Source organism: Heterocephalus glaber, unplaced genomic scaffold (assembly GCF_053883595.1).
Source record: "Heterocephalus glaber isolate CG9 unplaced genomic scaffold, H.glaber_assembly_v1.0 deba00001729, whole genome shotgun sequence".
In the NCBI taxonomy this organism is placed as follows: Eukaryota; Metazoa; Chordata; class Mammalia; order Rodentia; family Bathyergidae; genus Heterocephalus; species Heterocephalus glaber.
In genome coordinates this window covers 5,862,352-5,881,441 of record NW_028258440.1, presented here as the reverse complement: position 1 = coordinate 5,881,441, position 19,090 = coordinate 5,862,352, and the positions used below count along the sequence as shown (strand labels likewise).

Sequence of the window (19,090 nt, the reverse complement as noted above, 5' to 3'; positions counted from 1 at the left end):
CACTAATCTAAAAATTGAAAAATTACCTTATAACCTATTGTCTTCCGATAATACAGAATTTCCTTTTCCAGGAGCTCAAATAAACGTGGTGGGAAAAATTGAAAATCCTGAACATTTGGCTGTTTTGGAGGACGTGGAGCCTGTGAGGGGAAAATGCATTACATATATATTTGTTTTAATGAATTATAGGAAGTGAACATATTTAATTTTACTATTTTTATATAAGGAAAAATAAATACAATGGAATCTGTTTATATGGCTAGGCCATATCAAGTACTTTATTTTATTGTTAGATTTGAGGGACTATGATTTGACAGTGCTATAAATAATACTAAATCATAGACCGTGTTACAAGAAAACTTGTATGATAGGCCATAAAAACTGGCCTTGGGCTGTTTTACCTTTGGAATCTTTGGCTCACTGACACGCAAAGCCTCTCTAAAGTAGGCATCCACTGCGTAGTTTGCTTTGCGTTCTCGTTTAGGAGGTTCAATCCATTCCACCATACCAAGCTATGTACGACAAGCAAGAACAAGAGCTTTAATTACTCCAAATTGTTTTATCACCATGAAGTACATCAAGGCTGAAGAAGCATGAGAAAACCAAAGCTGTTAGAATCAAAACATGCCTTATAAACCACAACTGTGCCTCCCAAGTTCCAGAACCTGTACTGTACACCAAGTTTAGGTGCAAAGGTGATTTTCATTTCCTTTGTGAAAGTAGTTTAAAATTTAGTTCTTGCTTTGTCATTGAGAATTTGCATATAATCTGCTTAGTATTGTGTCAATTTAAGTAAATAGTAACTAACATAGAAGAAAAAAGTTAATGTTGGTTCTGGTTACTGAGGTGAGTGCATGAATTATAAAATAGATGAGAAGGATAATGAAGAATATCAAGATGACAGGCATTTATCCTTCCTCCCTACTTCAAATCAAGAGAAATGTTCAAATGAAAACTTCTGGAGAGGTAGCTGAGGTATAGTGTGGGAAAAGTCAGTGGAATTAAAAAAGACCCAGATCTGAATCCAAATTCTGTCATTTTACTAGCTGTAGAACTTGGGAAATGATTACTTTTATCTGAATTTATATCAGAATTACTGTATCAGAATAACTTTATCTGTCTGTAAAATGAGAATAATAATACCTACCTTGAGGATTAAAAGCAACCATATGGGGCTGGGGTGTAACTCGGTTGTGGAAGGCATGCTTAGCACATGCAAGGACCTGAGTTTAATTCCCAGCACCAAAAAACGAACAAACAAAAGTGACAAAATTCATGAAAGCATTAGTTAAATGGCCAAGAGTTAAATATAAAGTATTATTAAACATCCAAAGTAGTGTGAACAATAATTTGATAACATTACAAAATTTTACTCCATTATCAGCCAGAAAATATATCTCAATATTCAAGAGACAAAACTAACATTGCAAAGTTCTGGAGTTTGAGGAATGGGTTGCTAATACATATGGTTTTTCTTGACTTCACAGTGCTTAGCCCTGTGACATTACAAAAAAAATAAGCCATTAATGACCTAGAAGAAGCCACTAATCTACTATTAGTTGCCCCAATCTACTTGTTCTGATCTAAGGGCTAAGTTCCAACCTTAGCATTATTTTAAGAGTGGTTGATAAACTAAGATGGCAAGGATGGTTAGTGATCTACAAACCATCTGGAGAAGTAAAGACTTAAGTCAGACATCATGGTGGCATTCATATACATGAATGTCTATACAACAGAAAAGAAGACAGTTCTCTGTTGATCTACAAGATAAAAACCAGTATGAAGATTTACAAGAAAGTAGATTTCTTCTCAATATAATTTAACAACTATGCATTATGTACCTACTGTATCACCTGCAAGTCAGTGTCCAAGACAGAAAGATGAATAAAATAATCTCTTTCATCAAGGAACATATAAATCAGGATGGGGTTGTGCTCACTGGTAGACCACTTGCCTGGCATGCTCTGGGTTCAATCCCCTACACCACAAGAAAAGGTCCTTATAAGTCAAGTAAGATGTTTTCTGAGAATCAGAAATATAAAACAGTGAAAGGAACTATCCTGGGAGGGCTAAAACACCCAACACTGTAACATTCGAAGAAGTTGGATATCTGTCCTAGATGCTCTCTGTGGGATTTCTTAATTACAAGAAGGGTTAAAGTACATGACTTTTAAGGTCTATTCCAAGTCCAAGAAGCTGAGTTATGGATATTATACTGTGATGTTTAAGTAAAATAAGAAATACCCACAGCTGGGGCTGAGAGTGTAGCCCAGTGGTAGAGTGCTTGCCTAGCACATGCAAGGTTCTGGGTTCCACTACCAGCAGTGCAAAAAAGGAAGGAAGGAAAGGAGGGAGAGAGATAGGGAGTGGGAGGGATGGAGGTAGAGAAGAAAGGAAGAAATACCCACCACAGTGTAATGAATTTTGCTTTTCATCTCAGATGGACTAGCATGAGTTGATAGTAACAGAAAAGAAACGCTATAAACAACCAAAATTTATTTTTCTCAATTAAAGTGAAAATAAATTACTGGTAGCTTTAATTAACTTTCTTAAAGTAATATATTTGGTCATTTAATCTATACTTATTTGAAGGTCTGGGTATTCAAATTTGGAATAAATGTTAAAGGCCAATTCCTGAAGTTTGAGAAACAAACCATGCTGAATTAGTTTGTTTTACATGAGAGTACATTAATAATAATTTATTCAAGTTAATTCACTGAGGATTAAGGTCAACCATTATGACCTAATTCACTAGGTATGGTAATGAAATAATGCTGCAGGTTTAACAAATGATAAATTAAAATTCACCTTAACATAAAATTCCTATGATTTATAAACAATATTCCCTCAGATTTTCAGTTTCTTTCAAAGGGTAATTTACGAACGTATCCAGAAACTAATTTACGAGCCTATCCAGAAAACACAAATGAACAGAAATAAAATATAATCTCACTTCAGAATATCAAAAAACATCTGATTTTAGACACTACTATTATTGTCAGGCATTCAAATCAAACTGCAAATTATCATATTATTAACATTTGTCTATATTTTTACATCGTTATTTTGCTAGAATTAAAAGCACAGGAAAATACGTTACATTAGAAATAGACAATTCTTTTACTATGACTTGTTTTCCTCTAAAAAGTGTGGAAGAGGCTGGGGATGGAGCTCAGTGAGCCAGCACATGCACAGCGTGTGGGAGGCCTGGGTTCATCCCCAGCACCACAAAAAAGGGTACATAAAAGGCTTCAATGGTATTTAGACTCTATTAATTTTTTCCCACTTTATAAAATACCTTCTAGTACACATAAGCCCATAGTAATAATTGCAAAATTCATAAAATTTATATCACATAATTGTATCTAAAAAGCATATTAGAAAAGCAATTTCTACCCTGTAGAGACAGGCCATCACCCCCATCTCAGCAGGCTGGAACATAAGCAGACTTAGTTAAGATTACAACAACCATACAAATATAAGTCAAGAAACAAAAACAACAAAAAATTATCAGAAGGAAATGACAGCAACAAGCATTAGCAGCACACTAGTTGCAATGCAAAAAGGGTTCACTTCTTATTATTCAGTAAATGCAAGACATATGAGATTTTTTATTTTAACAAGATGCATTTCTATCAGTTCAAAATTATAACAGCCTTAATGAGCAATTTGAGCAACAAAATAAATAATGATAGAACTGGATTATAACAAAAAGTAAATATCCATGAGTTCATACTGATATAAATATCTGAAATAAATAAGTGAGTGAGGAGAAAGAGCAGCTCTTTCTTACTGAAAAACCTCAATTTGTAAAAATAGATGGAATGAAGTAAATACAAAATTGGAAGTAGGCAAACACCACAATAATAACTGTTGCAGGCAAACTCCACCAATAGGTGCTATGATCAGTAGGTGAAAGTCTGAGATCTTCTCCCCCAAGATATCAATTACAAAAGGGGAAATGGTAACTTTACAGGGGAGAAACTCAGCAGATAGTACCTCAACTAAATGATCAAGTTTAACATCATCAAAGATAAGACGTAGCAGCATCATATATGCCCTGATACATTATACTGAGGACATAATATCCCTTCTGTGGTGTCCTTGTCAAAAATACATAATCTCAGTCAAATCATGAGAAAAATACCGCACAAAGCCAAAGAGAGAGATAAACTATGACATAACAGATAAATACTCTCCAAAAGTGTCGAGGTCATGAAAGGCAAACAAAACCTAAAGAACTGTCAGAGACTAGAAGAGACTAAGGATACACAGCAAGAAAAATGCAGTGGGGGCCAAGAGAATCAGAAGAATCAAGCCACACACTGAGAGAAATATTTGTAGAAGACATATCTGATTAAAGGACCACTGTCCAAAATATACAAGGGACTCGTAAATCTCAACAATAAGAAACTAAACCACCCAATTAAAAAAGTAAGAAAAAGACCTGAACCAAAGAAGATATTCAGATGGTAATTATGTAGTGTATATGAAAATGTATTCGACATGTCATTAAGAAATTGGAAAATAAAACGACAATGAAATACACTACACACCTATTAGAATGGTGAAAATCCACAACACTAACACCACCAAATGCTGACAAGGACGTGAACTAGCAGGAACTCTCATTCCCCACTGGTGGGAATACAAAACAGCACATCCGTTTTGGAAGACAGGTTGGCAGTTTCTTACAGAAGTGATCACACTTTTGCCACAGAAGCCAGCAAGTATGCACCTCGGTATTTATCCAAAGGAACTGAAAACTTACGCCCACAAAAAAACTGTACACAGATGTTGACAGCAGCTTTATTCATAAATGCCAAAACTTAGAATCAACCCTGATGCCCTTCAACAGGTAAATGGGTAAATAACAGTGGTAAAACCAGACAATGGAATGTTTCTCAGTGCCAAAAAGAAATGCACTATGATGCCATGATAAAACACAGAAGAAACACAAAGCAAAAGAAGCTAATCTGAAAAGGCCACATACAACTATACAACATTCTGGAAAAGACATACTATGTAAAAAGTAAAAAGACCACTGGTTACCAGGGAGGAGGGATGAGCAGGCAGAGCACACGGGATTTTTAAGGCAGTGGATATATGTCCACACGTGTCACAATCTATAAAATGTACCACACCAAGAGAGAACACTAATGCAAAGGATAGTCTTTTAGGGATAATGATATGTTAACACAGGTTCATGACTATACCACATGTACAACTCTGGTGTGAGATGATAACGGTAGAGGTGGCCATATGTGTGGGGAGGACAGGGCACATAGGAATATAGTACATTCCACTTAATTTTGCTGTGAACCTAAAACTGCTCTTTAAAATAAAGTCTATTGTTTTAAAAAATGCAAAGTTCGCCAGGTGTGGCACACACCTGTAGTCCCAACACACTGGGAGGCTAAGGCAGGAGCACTCAAGCACAGCCTGAGCAACTTAGCAAGACCTGGTCTCAAAATAAAAAATAAAAGGCTGAGGATATAGTTCAGTGCAAAGGCTCTACATTCAATCTCCAGTATAGAAAAAAGAAGGTAATGTGTGATCCCAGATTGGATCCACAGGAAAAGGAAAATGACATTAGGGAAAGAAAAACTAGTGTCCTAGAGTCAATAATTAAACTAACACATTAGGGGAAGTTCAGAGAATAATATATGTAAACTCTGTACTATTTTTGCAATCATTCTGTAAGTTTAAAATCATTTCAAACATCAAAAGCTTTAAAATTATAGCCTTAGCTGGACAAGATGGGCCATGCCTGTGATCCCAGCACTTTGAGAGGCCGAGGCAAGAGGATCACAAGTTCTAGCCCAGGTTGCAACTTAGCTTAGCGAGACCCTGTCTCAAAATAAAAAATGTCTAAGAATGGAGCTTAGTGTGAAGGTCCTGAGATCAATCCCCAGTACCACAAAAAGTAAAATAAAATTACAGCCTTAATTTCAGTATAAAGAAACAAAACAAATAGAACCCTCTCTTTTGCCACAGTTCCTTGATGTATATTACAAGGTATTATTTTCAAAAGAGACCACACATAACAAAGTTCTTGTGAAGTGTAATTAACTAAATGTTAATAGTTAATAGTTATTCCTCATCTAGTTAATACTAAATCCCAAGCATTTTGCTAATTACTTTACAAATAATGATTTCATCAGAATCACTCTATAACTATTACAACTTCCATTTGAAAAGTGAGAAACTGAATACCCAAAGTCATTTAATTAGTGATAGAGCTGAGATTTCAGCTTGAGTTCAGAACTCAGCAACAATCTTGTATTGCTTTTTAACAGCAAAAGTAGTAATACAGGTTGCATATCCAAAATCTGAAAATCTAAAATTCAAAATATTCCAAAATTCAAAACTCTTAAAAAACTTCTTGAAGCATTTCAGATTTCACATTTTCAAACTAGGAACGTTCAACCAGTAAAGTCTACGCAAATATAAAATCTGAAAATATTTCCAATCCCAAACATTTCAGGTAAGTGATACCTGTAGGGGCAGCAGCAAGTGATAATGATAATACTGAATCAAGATACATTAAAGATAGCTTTTTCAGGAAATTGTCTGAACTACCTCAAATTTCACTCTATAGCAGAGTATTGTATTAAGTAAGTGCCAGTGTTATTTTATAATTCTTATGGGGAGAAATGCCAATTTGGGAGTGTAATGGCTAAGAGTAAAATGTTACCTTCTGTTTTTCTCTATAATCCTCTCCTTCAAACTTGTACAAACTTTGTTCAATGTCCATTCTAAAATTTCTTAGAGAAGATTCTCCCATTTTATGCAAACGTTCATTCATCTCTGCAGTCTGAAGTTGAATACATTGAAATTAGAAAATTATCACTACATTCATTGTAAAAACATGAATTCTCTACCTTTTTAAAAGTCAGCTTTTGACATTAAATATCTAGTCTGTTAATTTAGAAGGTAAGAATGTAATGCTAACATCAAACTTGAATATAAATTTAACCTGTCCTAGGCTGAGGGGGTAGTTCAGTGGTATAGCACTTCTCTAGGATGTATAAGGCCCTGGGTTTGATCCCCAGTATCACAAACTAAATAATAAAACTTTTAAAATTTACCTTCCCTCAAGTATTTTAAATACTTGAATGGTGCTTCCTAAATATTTTCGCTTAGACTCTCTTTAAAATCTTTCATCATTGCAAAAGGAAACACATTATAATATCCATTATATAATCTTTTTACTTCCTCTCTTTCAAAATTCTTTTTTTTTATTCATTAAGTTTATTGGTACATTTTAGGTATACAATATGATGACATTCATCATTGGGAATTTGTACCTTTACATGATATATCTTGGAAAACACAGAAACAAAATCTTTGTAAATAGGGAGGGATGGAGGTGTTGAAGGGAGGGCAGGGAAATGGGGAAAAGTAAGATCCATTATATAATTTTAATAAGACAAATAGCTAATGTTAAAATAAAAGCAAAGTTGAACTAAAACCGTGTTTTGCATACTATTATGAAATATCTTAACATAAGACTAAGACTGTTCAAATTCAGGATATGACCCTCAAATTAAAAATGTTCTGAAAAACAAATTTAATAAACATAGTGATGAAGATTTGAGTATGGTTTGTCCCCAAAATCCAATATGCTGGAAGGCTGGTCCCCAGCATAATGGTAATGAAGTGCTAGGGCCTTTAAGAGATGGTGATTCAGACTTTAAGATGGATTACTGCTTTTCACAGGTATGAGTTGAGTCCCATGAGAGTGTACTTTTGATTTTATGTGACTGAATTAATTACCACAAAGTGGGTTATTAGAGAACCAGTTTGGCTTCCTCTGTCCACTTTCTTGTTTCCTCTCTCACCATGTGATTTCTATGCTATCAGCTATCACAGAAACCAAAGCCAGAACTACGCTCTTGGACTTCTAAACCTTGGAGGCAAATAAATCTCTTTTGTTTATAAAAGACTGAGCCTCGGGTACTTTGTTGTAGCAACATAAAATGGACTAAAATAGTTCACAAGAGGGAACATGTCAAAAAGCACCCTTGATATGGAATCAGCAAAATCCATACTTTGAGTAACTCAAGAGGAAAACAATCCAGTTTCTGCACCAAATAAATTAGAAGGAGAAAAATACATAAATGAAAGGGGAAACTATACATTTAAAAGACATGAACAATATATTGAGAAATTGCCAATTGTAGACTGATTTTTTAAAGAAGAATGACCTTTCTAAAGTGTAGGCCAGTCATGGTGGCACATGCCTGTAATACCAGCACTGAGAAACTTGAGCAGAAGGATTACCACGAGTTCAAGGCCAGCCAGGACTACACAGTGAGTTCAAGGCCAGCCAAACTACATAACAAGACCCTGTCTCAAAAATACCAAAAACAAACAAAAAAAATGAATAAAGGGGAAAATATTTATGAAACAATTGGAAATGTGAATACATACTAGATATTTGATGTTATTAAAGAATTACTGGGGTGGGCCAGGGATTTAGCTCAGTGGTTCCGGTGCCTGCCTCGCAAGTGCAAGGTCCTGAGTTCGATCCCCCGTACCAAAAAAAAAAAAAACAATTACTGGGGCTTTTCAGGTGGAACAATGTTATAATGATTATATTTTTAAAAAGTTGTTATATTTTAGAATATTTAAATTAATAATAATAAATTAATAATTAAATTAATAATAATAGTGAAATAATTACAGCTGAAATGACATATCTGAGATTTACTTCAAAATAACCCAAGAAAGAGGAGAATGAATTGGGGATATAAATGGTATAGGACTGGTTGAGAACTGTTGGAAGTGAGTAATGAGTACAAGGAGACTCTTATTTCTCTGTGTACTTTTGCTTATGTTTGAAATTACTCACAATTTGTTTTTAAAAAAAGGTACATTAATTGTGATGTTCTGAAACAACTTATGGTGCTTTCACAAGTAATGTTTTAATATTTTATGCAATGTTTACAAAAGATTTTCAAATAAAACAGTATGTCAGATTAATAATATAATACCTGCAATTTAAGTACAAGATTGTCAAAAAGCACTATTTTCAATAAGCAGGAGGTTTATGGTAACCTCATTATAAACTCTGGTGCTTAGTCTTTCTCACCAAAAAAAAAAATTTATAAACAATGTATCCCTTGAAATAAATCTACAGGTTCTTGGAGAGAACTCCAGTTATTTGAAACATAGTTTAAAACAATGCAAATACAGAAAGTGTGCTGACATATTTTGATTTTAAAGCAATTCATCAGGAAAACAATATGCTTTTTTAACTAACCTTCTTTTCCCCTCTTTCCAGAATCGTTGTAATGTCTTCATCTGTCAGCTCAGTTTCTTTAGAAGCAAAAACATGGGTGGCTCCATGACGTATCATTTGTAACATTTCCTCTTTTGCCAGCTTGTTAGATTGTTGATCAATGAGTCTTCCTAATAATAAAAATTTAAATTGCACATATTCAACCAATTTTTTTCAAAGAAAGCATAGCTTAATAGTTTTAATCAGACGCTACTACATTAAACCATACATAAAGCAATTTTATTAAGAAAACATCAGTGAGCTTTAGTTATTTGTCTCATGACAGCCCTACAAGTGTTTCTTCTACCATATTTTCTTTTACACTATGAATTTCCTTCAGTTAAAACTCAGGAGATAAACTTCTTTTTCATGTCCAAACTTTGTTTTTCAGATCAAATTTCTTTGTAATGAAAGATACCCTCTAAAATATATGTTTAAAGTATTGTATAGCTAAACATTTTAACTGCTAAATAATATCAGGTACTTCAAAAGGCATGTCAGAGGCATTCAACTATAAGCTAGTTATGTTCTACTACTCCAAATACTGAATGCAAGGGTTTCAATTAGGAAGAAAAGATTTCAATTAACATTTTGCAGCCAACTTTTTTCTCTAAGTTTGTAAATTTTGGTAAACCTTTATTATAAGTGATCTCCTTTAAAGAAATTTGTTTTTGCAAAAAACACCTAATTAAGATTATACATATAAATACCTTGTTGTATAACAATTGAATCAAGTCTCAGTTTTATCTCAGCTCTCTCTACAATTCTTTCTTCAACAGTGTCGTCAGTGATGAGACGGAATACACGTACTGGCTTCTTCTGGCCAATACGATGTGCTCGATCCTAATAGAAAGAGTCCTAAAATTTAGAGTATAGCCAGCATATGCTGTAAAATTCTAAAAATAAAATTAGTTCATCTCATTAGACCTGTAACTTTTGAAAGAAGTATGATGAATGTTAAGCATGTCCAGAGATGGCCAGGAACAAAGAAAAATGCAAATATTATACAGTACCGGTACTAAGAAACTTCCAGAAGGGCAAAAGGCAAAGCCCATTTAAGATGAGGACAAGAGGCATCAAAAACTTTTTGTATTGAGTTACTAAGTAACTTTAAGCCACTAAACACAAACATCTTCCAAGCTAGCAAGGAGTTTTATAAGCAAAGAATAAAGTAGATAGAAAGGGTTGCTATGGTAGCAAAAGTCTGCTTTATCTCATCATCAAGCAGTTCTTTCCGCTCACCAAGGCAATTCAGGGATATGCAGCAAAAGGTTGTAAAAATTAATGGGATATTAATATCCTTACTATGCAGTGGTCTAAAATGAGCCTATGGTTTATAATTGGCAAAGGCAACAGGTGGTAACTTCTGGTAACCTAGGAATAGTGATTTTAAAATATGGAAACTGCTAGAGCAAATAGGTAGAGGGAGAAGGGTAGTGGGGTGGGGGGGGAACACTAAAGAAACGGTTCCAAACAACCCTTGTACTAAATATAAAATGCTAGAAACCAGTAACAAAGTTTCAATAAAGCACATTAAAAGGAAATGTAATACTCTACACACACTTAAAATTTTACACTCCAACCATTAAGTCCGGAAAGACTGGCTGCACTCTTGATACTTCTTAGGAAATGAAGTGCTATCGCCATTAGATGTTCTAGCTCAGTACCACTGTAACTTACTGGAGCTTACTACTACTTAGTTAAATACAACAGATAGTCTGAAATCATGCTAAAGTAGTAATACTTATACTTTTTAAATATCCTAAAGGTCAATATTTTTAAGTTCTCTATTATAAATGGAAAAGACATAAATTACACCTCATTGGAATATGACCTTTCAATGTTTCCCCAAAAAAGTTAATTGTCCCAATTTTTTCTTGGGATTTTGGATACACAGCAATTTCGCATCTTTTTACTTATGAAATTACATTTCTTTACCATAAAATGTTAGTATCCTCTCCAATATTCAGGAAAGGGAAAAAAATTACACTTCTATTTTATGATAAAACCCAAGATGTGAGCTGTGTTTTGTTTTCATTTCTTGTTTTATTTTCAATTAGCACAACAATTAATTTCCAGAATAATCTACACTAACTTCTACAAAACTTCCCCAAAATTGTTATCCTTTAATCATAAATTACCTTTGTGCTATATAATAACAATAATATTCTGAGCTATGATAAATTACTAATGTCATCAAGGACTACTTACCATAGCTTGTAGATCAACCTGTGGATTCCAGTCTGAATCATACAGGATGACCACATCAGCACTTGCTAAGTTAATTCCAAGACCTCCAGCCCTGGTACTCAGCATAAAGATGAATTTGCTACTGTTAGGAACATTAAAGGCCTCTATTGCCTCCTTTTTAGTTGATAAAGAAATAAAAACAAAGAAAAAAATTGTGTTACCAGAGTCTTAAAAGATATTTTAACATGCATACAGAAAATCTTTACATACTTTATAACATTCTTTCTAAATATTCTTTATAATATTCATCCATCTTCAAAAATATTCAAACACATTTCTGTATATTATACTGGAATGGCTGCAGAAAACATACTATATTAAATGAAGATCTTTAAAAGCTTATATCAATAGAGACAGACAGGGCAATAACAGACAAATTTAGCTAAGCAAATAATAATTCATTTATATTGTTTTAAAACAATAATAGTGGGGCCAGGGATTTAGCTCAGTGGTTCTGCCGCCTGCCTCGCAAGCGCAAGGACCGGAGTTCGATCCCCGGTACCAAAAATAAATAAATAAAACAATAATAGTGAAAATATCCTAATTGATTAAGAACAGAAATATATCTGGAGAGTAAAATATCAAAAATCCCAACTTCATTCCCATTAGCTTATGGAGGATTGATACAGTGGATATGGCTTAGAAGATCAACCAAGAGAGTTCAAAGTTTAGAGATGGGAATCCGCAATAGATAAGGGCACAGTAAGAAGATAAGGCTTTTATCACTATGATGACAAGGAATAAACAAGGAAATAGGAGGAAAATCAAACAGTCAATCCCAGGGGTACTTAGTAAAGAATATTAAAGATTAATGAGATGTTAATAACCATTATATAAAGATCTCACACAAATTAATTAGAAAAATACTAAGACTCTAATAGGAAAATGATTCCCCCCAAAATGAACAATTCACAGAACAAATACATACAGACAAAACACACAGAAATAATGTTCAATTTCACTAGTACTTAAATGCAAACTAGAGCAACATAATACCAACTTTTGAAAATTAAAAAAATGATAATACTCAATGTTGACGAGGGGCGGTGCGACGGGCACTCTCATACATTGCTGCTGGGAGTTTAAATTGGTACAAACTTTCTGGAAAGCAATTTGGCAATATCATCAAGAGTCTTAAAAATGTTCATACCCTTTGACCCAGTAATTCCACTTCTAGGAATTTATCCTAAGGAAATAATCAGAGATGAGCACAAAAGTTTATGTGTAAGGATTTTCACTGTAACATTATTTATAATAGTGAAAAATTGGAAATAACCTAAGCAATCAACAATAAGGGGATGACTTATATGCAGCATATCTACAGGATGAAATATTATCCTAAAATTATTTTTACAATGACTTTTATTACTGACAAAGAAAAGTACAATATCATTTTGAGTAAAAAGCATCAGGATACTGAACCTTATAGTAAATATGACATTAATTACTTATATGTATTTTATCTATTCATAAAATGATTAGCCAGAAATACTTCACTTTCCAAATTTTCTTCAGCACTTCTATATTACTCGTATAATCACAGAATGCAGGAAGGTTTTTTTTATAGGAATGGACCGGCATGGTCAAAGCTGTAGGCCGAGAAGGTGACCCTGGTTGCCATAGTCAGTAGAGCATGTCAAAGGGGTAGTACAGAAAGCAGCATAGTGTAGTGAGAGGCACGTTGGTGTAGAAGAAATAGCAAAAACCAGGGTGTGAAACACAACTCTACCATTTCTTACATCTATCATTCTGGGCAAGCAGTTAACCTTTCTGAAACATAGTTTCACATGTAGAAAATTATACCAATATTTCACCTGGCTACTTCGAGAATTCAATTGGAACTTTAAGTTGCCTAGCTTATAGTAATTACTTGACAAATGTTAGTTCCTTTCTTTATAAAAGTGAGAGGGCCAATTATGCCAGAGGATGAACAGAGGCTGAGCTACCTGAATTTTGCTGTAGTCATGAGAAAAGGACAAATCTGAGAACTGATAAAAATTATTTCATTACAACTTGCGCAAAATCAGAGTTGAGGAATCAAATGTAGTTTTCCCCTTCTTGTTGGGAAGACAGATGAAATGATGTTGCGGACAACAACATAATGGAAAAGCAGGGCATCTCCAAGAAAAAGTGGACAGCTCTGATTTTGCTTTTGATTTTAAATTCAATACATGCAATTCAAAATCTCTGAAGGGAGAATTTTATTTGAAATTTCAAAAACCAGAAGAATTTAGACACAAATGGGTAATGAGCAGAGATAGCAGTCAGAAGTAAGGTCAGAACCATTCTGCCTGGGTTTCCTTTTCATTCTAGAAAGAAGGGTCATCTTGAATGGTACTAGAGAGGCTATACTTAATGTAGATTTGGAGAAACTAGTTCTCAGGAACAAATCCGCAAAAGCCTAGTAAAGCTTCAAATCACCATCTCAGAGAGAGTTAAAAAGCTATACAGCAGAAAGCAATGTATGCTTTGAAATGTCCCCTTAAGTGTAAATGTTGCCACAACCATTTCCCTACTGTGGCTAGCAGAAAATCCTTAATATGAAAAGGACCTGAGTCTTGCTACAACCAGACTTCAAAAAAAGCATCCAAGACATAGAGTTAAGTATTGTCACAGCTATGAAAAGAGAAGGGCATGAGTAGAGAATCCTGCGACCTGAAAAGAGGCCCTGAAGCCAAGAAAAACATATGTACAGTTCGTGGTATGTGCCATGCACTGCCCTATGTAGTTTAAAATTGTGTTTGTACCCATTATATCCACTGACACTCATAACAACATTGTCGGAAGTAAGAAACATAAGTATTAATTTCATCCTTACAATATAGTCAAAGATACAGAAACTCAGAGAATAAAATAGCTTGTGTACAATGCAAACTAGTTCTGGTACTAAAATTCAGGTCTTCTGAAACCAAGTTCAGTGCATTTTACAATATGTCATAAAGACTTTTTCCCAGAACCTGAGTATAGACTTAAAACAGAAGTCAAAGACAGAGCCCTGCAAGATCACAGAGGAGAAGATAAATCAGCAAAGCTTTCCCAAAAAAGTGCTTTAAAGGGCTTAAAATGTATTAGACCCATGGCATTGATTAGGAATAATCTAAAGCCCTATGAGAATTTCCAGATTCGAGGAAGATATGGATACCGAGTAGCTGAATGATTCATTCCTACATACCAATCTTTTAGTATGCTGAGATCCAAAATTCATTATAAGTGCCCATACCTATACTGTCCTATTCAGCTTTTTACAAAATCCCTTTAAGACCAAGGTTATTCCTTTTACAGATTACTACATTGCGTGACTCTTAAGGGTTGCTCATAAACCAGCAAAATCTCAACCATTCAACAGCCCAAATGGTCTACAGGAAGAGTCAAATCCAAAGAAGAAAACTTTAGGGTCAGAGATACCATTGCTTAGAAGAGATAAGGATGAAATGACGTAGTTCCCTCTACATAAGTGAGTATGTCTTCAAAGACCCTGGAAAGAATGCTTTGTAAGGAGTTAGTGGGATGGAAGCCAAATTGGAGTCTGGAAAGGTGGCAGTGAGAAATTCAATGTGCCTTAGCTAATGAAGAGGCAAAAGTTCAAAACTATCTAATGATGAAAAACAATGCTTAACTAAACTTTGATTTCTGAAGTCTTGTTTTATTTTCTATTCCTCACCTCTCTTTCTTCATGTGGGGTTTGTCCATCCAGCCGACAATACTCATAACCACGCCACATACAATAATCTTCCAAAATGTCTAGCAAGCGAGTCATCTGGCTGAAAATGAGAACCCTTGAACCTAAAACATTTCACCAAGGAAAGCAAATTATACACCTTGTTTAAAACTGACTTGAAAGTTATAAAGCTAAATTATTATACATGAATATAGAGCACATCAACACTCCACTAAAAACTCACACACACACACACACACACACATATACCATGAAGGAACACTACATAAAATTATGCATCTGCTGAGTTATGCAATTTTAAGGTCTTCAAAAACGCTCCACACATCTTGAAATAACCTAAAGTCTCCCTTTACTTTGTCCCAAGGATAAGTGATGGGTCCATGCAATCTCTCACTGGACTACTGCAATAGTTTCCCAACTAGTCTACTGGTTCTAGTCTCTCATCTTCAGTAGATCCCCCATGCTGCTGCCAGGTTGGCTTCGTAACATACAGCACTGGTTAAGTCACTCTCCACAACCAAATCTTTGACTCTCCCTCTGCCTTCAAAATAAATGCTTCCTCTCCTTTTTCCAAAGGTTCACTCCTACACATTCTCCAGTGCTCACCTCAAACATCATCTTTATGAAGACTTTCCCAACTCCCAATATCTCAATATATCATAGCACTCATCACAATGAATTGCAACTATTCCTCCTCACTACACTGTGAGCTTCTCCAAGACAGAGACTGTTGTCTCATTCATCTTCAAATACCCAACCTGTAGGACAATTCCTAGCAAATGGTAAGTATTCAACAATGTCTGCTAATCAAGTGAATGAATATGTAAATTTTTATTCATATACAAATAATTAATATGAATTTATTCCATGCTAATTAAAAATTCATTACTCACCCTGTTCTTTGAGTCTTGACAATAGCTTATCCAAAACCACCATTTTGCCACTGTTGCTGACAATATGCTCATCTGTGGTATAAGGTGGACCAGGTTCAGCACCATCAAACAAATATGGATGATTACAACACTTTCGAAGCTGCATGAGAATGTTTAAGAGTCGCATCTTGTCCATCTTGCCAGCAGAGTTTAAAACATCAATATCTTTCATCAGGATTTTTGTATACCTAAAATTGTAAACTACAATTAATCATCAATGGTTAATTCCATAAGGAAATTTTCCCTTAGCAATCTGATTAGATTCCTGTTTAAAGATAGAAAATGAAGTCTAACTTAAAGACTAAGGGTACAGTTCAGTGATAAAGCATATGCATGGCATATGTGAGGCCCTGGCTTCAATCATAGGCATCAAAAAAATGTTTCATTTGAGACTAAATCTGAAAACCAAGAAACTAATGAAGATGTTAACATTTTAACTTGTATGTTGCTTACAGACCTGTTTGCTCCTGCTTTATCCATTATTAGCAACTGCCACCAGCTGATAATGACTCAAATAATTACATCTGAGAATTTTCCATTACCTACAAAATTTACTGAAAGCTGGTTCCCAACATAAAAACATGTTTGAGCTAAAAACAATCTCAATTTCTTATTCTTATCTTCACAGGTCATTTTTTGTCTGATCTTGCTCAATATTTTTTCATTATCTTTTCTAGAACTTCATTCATGCCAAAAGAGATCTACAAATACAACTGACCAATAACAGTATATAATTACAGTAATAGCTAACACATATTGAGTGTAAGCCCAGATATTGTGTCAAGGGCTTTGTATGAGTCACCCCCCTCAAACTTCATAACTCTGGTAAGTACTAGTACCATCCTCATTTTACAGATGGAAATTCAGGCAGTTAAAAGAAGTTAAACACTTATTCAGGGTTATAGAAAGGGACAAAGTGAGCTTTGAGCTTATGTATGAGTCCAAACAATATACTCAATCTCTATACTGGTGTTACAGAGAGCTATGTTTTACCAGTTTTATAAATACAATCTAATTCTATTTATGTAAGCAAAATTTCACTTCTTGTAGTAGAACTGTTACATTTTGAACATGTTCCATTTATGGCTCCTTGTGACTCCCCTTGTTAATTGCTGTTTTGCTTGTATTTAGCAAACCATTCAAGCTTCTATTTGTAATATCCACAATCACTAATGTTTTCATCATCATCAACATTACGGCTATAACTATTTGCACTGGTGGAAAAAGCAAGAGTAACTAACAAGTGTACCAGTGGCATTATCTCCCTTATCTTAACATCAACTTTCTAAGGTAATTATGATTATCCTTATTTTACAGAAAGGAAACAGGCTATGTAACTAGCCCAGATTAAACAGCTATGAAAAGGCAATGCATGGAATTCAAAGGCAGAACTATAGACTCTAAAACCTTTACTATTTCCCAGAGATTAAATAAGATACATATCAGTTTTCTATTATATTTGAATTATATAACTTATCACTTATGTATAAGATGTAATTTTTGAATTAAAGATACAACTAAACAACCACAAAGCTAATTTTTAGTAAATTCTTATACACAAACACAAATAAATAGAAATAGAAATAAAATAGCTCACCATTCTCGTTGCATCTTACTCAGTCCCAAGTAAATCTTTATCTCCTTTTTAGGAGGCAGACTCCTCTCTACATCAGTTTTTATACGACGTAACAAAAATGGTTTTAAAACCTAAAAAGTGACAGCTCTTGTAAACGCATGTAACCTACTTAATATTTCAGATTACGTATTTCATTAACAATTCTGTGAAATTTACTTTCCAATGTATAATCAGACAACAACTATCAGTAACAATTGCCAACTTTCTTGGTGAAGAACTACCAAGTAATGGGCTTTTAGAAAATAATAACAATGGGCTGGAAGTGTAGCTCTGGGATAAAACATATACTTAGCATTCACAAGGCCTTCAGTTCTATCTCAGCAGTTAAAAACATAGAGGATCTAACTTAGACATTTATGATTTGATGGTACAAAATACATTAAAAATTAAGGCAACAAGACTATTGACCACTGAATAAGCACTTAAGAACTTGTGTGTGTGTGTGTGTTTGTGTGTGTAGGGGGAGCGAATATTGGGTATTGGACCCAGGCCCTTTACACTGAGCACATACCCAGGCCTTTTTAAAATTTTTGAGACAGGGTCTCAATACACGGCCCCAAATGGACTTGAAATTGTGATCCTCCTGCTTCAGCCTCCCAGAGTGCTGGGATTACAGGTGTACACCACCATGTCCAGCTTGGAGAACTTTTTTTTTTTGAAAGCTGTTGTAATATAACAAGATATTTAAACCTGATAGGAAATCTGAAGTCAGACTTTTGATCAGAGTCTACAAAGTAGTTAAATAAATAAGAAGAAAATGATTCAATGTTAAGGAAGATCTGGATGAATAGAGAAAAAGGAAATCAGTATAGCTAGAAGACAGATTCTATCACAAGGAAATAATAGTGTTCCAATCCGTGGAGTACTTACCTACAATGTGTCAGACACTGCACTGTGAAATTTACATGAAGTATTTGACCCTTGTAATAAATATTTCACTGAAATGTAATTATTTCAATTTTACTAAGTTCACCCAAGTCACTTTGCTAATAAATGGCAGAAGCAGAATTCAATCCTAAACCGAGATGGTTCTAAAATCAACTCAGTCCCTCATTAGCTGTCAGGAGCCGGGGTATGTTCTTTAATTTTTCCAAGACTGTTCTTCATTCATTCATCCAAAAAATATTTATGGTAAATATTTTAAAGTTTTTATAACAAGGATGATGATAATTATTTCCAAGGCTGCTATGGAAACTGTGGTAGTACATTTGTAGAGATTAATCATGGTAGATAGTAAACTCTCTTATTATTAAAGATCTATAGGAAATTTAAAAAAGGAAAAGTATAAAGTAAGACTTCTGGTTTCT

At 34.3% G+C, this 19,090-nt stretch overlaps 1 protein-coding gene across 9 annotated transcripts in view; it reads right to left on the bottom strand.

Annotated features, from left to right (window-relative positions):
* Positions 1–19,090, bottom strand: part of Smarca1 (SNF2 related chromatin remodeling ATPase 1) — an 83,574-nt gene that overhangs the window by 31,290 nt on the left and 33,194 nt on the right. For 4 of the 9 annotated variants that reach the window (XM_004860027.4, XM_004860029.4, XM_087199846.1 and 1 more), the window contains 10 exons: positions 17,745–17,854; positions 16,109–16,335; positions 15,198–15,319; positions 12,687–12,722; positions 11,498–11,650; positions 9,997–10,129; positions 9,269–9,417; positions 6,698–6,817; positions 402–512; positions 27–140 (listed from right to left, as the gene is read on the bottom strand). In XM_004860027.4, the coding sequence (XP_004860084.1) occupies positions 27–140; positions 402–512; positions 6,698–6,817; positions 9,269–9,417; positions 9,997–10,129; positions 11,498–11,650; positions 12,687–12,722; positions 15,198–15,319; positions 16,109–16,335; positions 17,745–17,854 (1,275 nt within the window). The remainder of the gene's footprint in view (positions 1–26; positions 141–401; positions 513–6,697; positions 6,818–9,268; positions 9,418–9,996; positions 10,130–11,497; positions 11,651–12,686; positions 12,723–15,197; positions 15,320–16,108; positions 16,336–17,744; positions 17,855–19,090) is intronic. The other 5 variants (XM_087199845.1, XM_087199847.1, XM_013077905.3 and 2 more) reach the window with 4 other exon arrangements.